The 5564-nt window shown below is 53.7% G+C and overlaps 1 protein-coding gene across 1 annotated transcript in view; it reads left to right on the top strand.

Moving 5' to 3' along the window:
* The first annotated feature begins 20 nt into the window (after positions 1–20).
* Positions 21–5564, top strand: part of spaca9 (sperm acrosome associated 9) — a 9862-nt gene continuing 4318 nt past the window's right edge. The window contains exons 1-2 of the mRNA XM_084113487.1: positions 21–118; positions 355–517. Coding sequence (XP_083969613.1) covers positions 374–517 — 144 coding nt within the window. The 5' untranslated portion in view covers positions 21–118; positions 355–373. The remainder of the gene's footprint in view (positions 119–354; positions 518–5564) is intronic.

The raw sequence follows: 5564 nt of genomic DNA, 5'->3' as shown, positions 1-5564 counted from the left end.
AGCCAATCGCCATCTCCGCCACCAGAGGGCGCATGAGTTTCCTACTCTTGTTACTAAGCAATGCAACAGAAACACTTACATGTTTGATACTAGACCTCTACAGTACGCACTAATACAGGTAAGTTCTAGTACATGTGAATTGTGTCATTTATTATGATGAATACCATTTCTGTTTATCTTCCATCAAAATCGCTATTGTTTTCCATATTGAATAAAATACCACTTTCTCAAGTCCAAACATCTCAGTTTTCAAGCTGTGGTCTCTAACTTTACACAGTTTTGTGCTAACAACAATCTACCTCTAAACAGTACTGTTCTTATGCACCCTAACTTTACTGTATCCATTTTAAACAGGTTTAGCACTTCAACTGAGATGGCTAACGTCAGAGAGCAGTTATTTTCCATTGAGGAGAAGTATAAACGTTTCAAACAACAGCAATTTATATTTATAACAGCTCTCGAGAGGTCGAGAGAGCACGCCAGGGACAAAACTGAGCCTGTCTCCACCGTCGCACAGGTTATGATGCATTCATAGTTTCCTTTTTTTAATTCAAGAAAATATCAAAACAATACGATTACAATACAAAAATTCAAATGCTAGGGGGAGGTTTAAACAATATTATAAGAATACTTTAAAGAGTGTACATGCTTGTAAACTTTGAATAGCTTTGAATTTGAATATTGGCTCAACATAATGCTTTAAATACTATAAAACATGTTTACATTTATGTATGGGAAATTTAGCTATTAAAATAAAAATAAAGTTGGATCATCTTTGGAGTTTTCAATAATACCTAAAAGAACATCAAACAAAAAAGACATAAGGGCAGTGCCAAAATAAATGAACGGTGCATTCATAGTTAATTAGGCTACACTTTACAGTGTATGATGAAAAAATATAATTACTTAAAATAGCATTATAGCAATTATTACACTACCGTTCAAAAGTTTGGGGTCGGTAGACTCTGTAAGACTTTTTAATGTTTTGAAAAGAAATCTCTGCCCTTGTGTATTCCAGCCTTGTTTAGGCTGCATTCATTCGTAACATTATTTGGTGCTCAAGAAACATTTCCTTTTATCATTCATGTTGGAAGCTACACAGTTATGCGGTTCAATATTTTTTGGGTGGAAACCGTGGCACACTTTTTTTCAGGATTCTCTGATGAATAGAAAGTTAAAAAGAACAGCATTTATTTGAATTAGATTTTTTAAAAGTCTTTACTCTCACTTTTGATCAATTTAATGCATCCTTGCTGAATTCATACTTTGCACGTGACGTCACAAGTACTGGCTGGCGGGCAAGAACGTCGTTCCCTTTCGTTGTCACTCCGAGTTACGTCGGATGACGACGAATGGGGTTTCGCTTAGAAATCCTATCACCTTCAAGTATATAAAACGAGCCAATGGCAAAGAAATGCCATGGGTCTGCGGAATTTGCATAGCGTAACTCCGCCCCACCCTGGGAGTATATAAGGAAGTACGCTGGCAACATGCAGATATGTTTTCGCTTCGGAGCCAAGTTGATGTACTTCACTCCACAGCCAATCCTGAGATTCATCTCTTCATTTCTCTTCGAGACGAGCCTCTCTCCAAGTGTTGGTGTGACAGCGAGTTCCAGCGAGTGCACATTCCCTGCTTATCTGTGCAGTGATTTGCCAGTGTTTGTGTATTCTCTCCCTGGTCGCTTCAGCATTTGTGGAGAAATCTCCTTTCTAAAAGAGCTTGCACGCGGCACGTCTTTTTAAAGATGCCTCGCCCGTGCACTTCTGGTTGCGGTCTTCTCATTTCTGACTCTGATGGGCACAATCGCTGTCTTGTGTGTCTGGGTTTAGAGCACGCTAAGGCAGCGTTTGTGGATGAGTCATGTTTCCATTGCGGGAACATGCCCATCGCACGGTTGCGGTCGAGACTCAATGACCTTCATGGTAGAGTCCCCTCATCCGCACCCCGATCTACTGGCTCCGCGAGAGCTAGTACTTCGGCTGGCGGCCAGGGTGACCTGAGGATTACGGTGTGGGACAAAGCGCCGACTATTCCGCGCTCCACACCGTCCTCTAGCACCGTGCAACCCGCGAGTGTTTCAAATGAGCCCGCCGTACAGTCCTCTGACTTGCCGCGGGTCTCATTTGGCGCTCCAGAGGAAGATTCGATGTCGATCGCTGCATCACAGGGTGGGCAAGAGTCCTTGGGAAGTGAGGATTCGGCTGTGCTGCCACCTTCGGGTGTGCCAGCATTGCCCGAGTCTGATCCCGAGATGACTGCCATGCTTTCCCGGGCAGCCGCGGCCATTGGGCTTGAGTGGTCCCCGCCACCTGGTCCAGTGCGCTCGCGGCTGGATGATTGGTTTTTGGGTGCCGCCACTGACCCTCGTCAGCGCGCGTCCCCAATGCCTTTCTTCCCGGATGTGCATGAGGAGATCACGAGGTCCTGGAAGGCACCATTGTCTTCTCGTGATCGCTCGGCGACCTCCTCCGCCCTGCCTCCTCTCGAACAGGCGGCCGCCAAAGGGTACACTGGGGTTCCCCAGGTTGAACGCTCTGTTGCGATGCAACTGTGTCCTCAGAGTGCTTCTTCCCGTGGCGACCCAAAGCACCCCTCCAAAGCCTGTAGGTTCTCTTCCACGCTTGTGGCGAAGGCCTATAGAGCTGCGGGGCTGGCGGCCTCCTCACTGCATGCCATGGCGACACTCCAGGTCTACCAGGCACAGATGTTGCGTGACATGCACGAGGGGAGGACTGACCCAGGGCTCTTTGATGAGCTGCGTGCCGCCACCGACCTTGCTCTCCGAGCGACGAAGGTGACCGCACGCTCCCTGGGTCGGGTGATGTCCACTTGCGTGGTCCAGGAGAGACATCTGTGGCTCAACCTGGTTGATATGCGTGAGGCCGAGCGGACCCGGTTCCTCGACACTCCCATATCCCAGGCTGGCCTCTTCGCCGGGGCGGTTGAGGACTTTGCCCAGCAGTTCTCGACCGCCCAGAAGCAGACTGAGGCTCTCAAACACGTCCTGCCCCGACGGCCAGCTGCTGCCTCCACCCAGCCGTCGGCACAGGTGCCTCAGTCTGCTCGCCGCCGAGGGCGCCCTTCTACGGCTCCCGCCCCTCCCGCACGGCCCCAGCAGCAGCCTCCATCCGGGTCGCGTCGTGGAGGACGTCGTAGGAAGGCGCCACAGCCCTCTCCCGCCCCGTGCCCCGCTAAACGCCAGGCCAAGCGGCGCTCCTGAGACGGGCTGCTCAGAGATGGCGTTGAGTTCTTCCCAGGAGACGGTAGCAGGGCCGCTCCTTCCCCCGGTGGAGGGCCGGGGGAGAATCCTTGGTTTTCCCCACCCCGCTGCTCGTCCCACGACGGGCAGCACCCTAATGTGGTTAAAGAAAGAACTCACTCCCCCATCTCTGAGCACACAGAGTGTCCGGATGACAGTACGCGCCGCTCACGAGCCTCGCCACTCTCGTCCCCCTCTGTTGCCAGTTCCCTGCCAGAGCACGCCCCAGTGGGACGCTGGTCCTCCCCTGGCCTCCTCTGGCAGGACGCGGCTAATGACCGTGCCCCTGCACCGGGCCGCTATGCCACCCACGCCTGGGCCGGTCATTCCGCCTCGCTGCACCACCGAGGGTACGTCTGTGGTCCGTATGACCCCGCTGGTACAGTTCCTGGAAGCCTGGTTGGAGCTTCCCAGGCTGTCCCGCTGGGTCGCGAGGACCATCAGGCTCGGCTACGCGATTCAGTTCGCGCGGTCTCCTCCCCGCTTCAGGGGAGTCCGCTTCACTATGGTCGGTGGCAATGCCCCGGTTATGAGAGCGGAGGTCGCTACCTTACTGGCGAAGAGTGCGATCGAGACTGTCCCTCCAGCCGAAATGAGGTCCGGCTTTTACAGCCCTTACTTCATTGTACCGAAGAAATCCGGTGGGTTACGGCCAATCCTCGACTTGCGCGTCTTGAACCGCTCCCTTCACAGGATGCCGTTCAAGATGCTCACGGCCAAGCGCATTTTCGAGTGCATACGGCCACAGGATTGGTTTGCAGCGATCGACCTGAAGGACGCCTACTTTCATGTCTCCATTCTTCCTCGACACAGACCGTTTCTACGGTTTGCTTTCGAGGGGCAGGCATACCAGTACGCGGTTCTCCCTTTCGGGCTAGCCCTGTCTCCTCGCGTCTTTACGAAGGTCGTCGAGGCAGCCCTTGTTCCCCTACGAGAACACGGGGTTCGCATCCTGAACTATCTCGACGACTGGCTGATCCTAGCTCACTCTCGAGACCAGGTTTGTGAACACAGGGACCTTGTGCTCCGGCACCTAGCTCGTCTGGGCCTTCGGGTCAACTGGGAGATGAGCAAACTCTGCCCCGTGCAGAGGATCTTTTTTCTCGGTATGGAGATCGACTCGGTCGCCATGTGTGCGCAGCTTACGAGCGAGCGCGCGCAGTCACTGCTGACTTGCCTTCGTCAGTTCGAGGGCAAGAGTGTGGTTCCACTGAAACTATTTCAGAGGCTCCTGGGGCATATGGCATCCGCAGCTGCAGTCACGCCGCTCGGGTTGCTTCATATGAGACCACTTCAGCTTTGGCTTCGCAATCGAGTCCCGAGGTGGGCATGGCATCACGGCACGCTCCGAGTCCCAGTGACTCCGACCTGCCGTCAGACCTTCACCCCGTGGTCGAACCTCAGTTTTCTTCGGGCCGGAGTGCCCTTGGAACGAGTGTCCAGGCATGTTGTTGTGTCAACAGATGCCTCCACCACGGGCTGGGGCGCCATGTGCAATGGACATGCTGCCGCGGGCTCCTGGACAGGACCCCAGCGCCTTTGGCATGTCAATTGCCTTGAGTTGTTGGCTGTACGTCTTGCCCTGCACCGCTTCCATGCGTTGCTCAAGGGTCAACACGTACTAGTCCGATCGGACAATACCGCGACTGTAGCGTACATCAACCGTCAAGGTGGTCTGCGCTCCCGCCGTATGTCACAACTCGCCCGCCACCTCCTCATATGGAGTCAGAAGCATCTGAGGTCGCTTCGTGCCATTTATATCCCGGGAGACCTGAACCAGGCGGCCGACGAGCTGTCTCGGCTTCGGCCTCTCGCTGGAGATTGGCGACTCCATCCCCAGACGGTTCAGCTGATTTGGGATCAGTTCGGGGACGCACAGGTAGATCTGTTTGCCTCCCACGACTCGTCCCACTGCGACCTGTATTATTCCCTGACCGAGGGCACGCTCGGCACGGATGCACTGGGGCACAGCTGGCCGCGGGGCCTCCGCAAGTATGTGTTTCCCCCAGTAAGCCTTCTTGCGCAGACTTTGCGCAAGATCAGGGAGGACGAGGAGCAGGTCATTTTGGTTGCCCCGTATTGGCCCAACCGCACCTGGTTCTCAGAACTAGTACTCCTCGCGACAGCACCTCCCTGGCCAATTCCTCTGAGGAAGGACCTGCTTTCTCAGGGACGGGGCACCTTATGGCACCCTCGTCCTGATCTTTGGAACCTCCACGTGTGGCTCCTGGATGGGACGAGGCAGGTTTGAGTACCCTACCACCAGCGGTGGTGGCTACCATCACTTCGTGGCTAGAGCATC

The sequence above is a fragment of the Abramis brama genome (assembly GCF_963993115.1).
Source record: "Abramis brama genome assembly, chromosome: 5".
NCBI classification, from domain to species: Eukaryota; Metazoa; Chordata; class Actinopteri; order Cypriniformes; family Leuciscidae; genus Abramis; species Abramis brama.
This window is presented reverse-complemented; position numbering and strand designations above follow the sequence as displayed.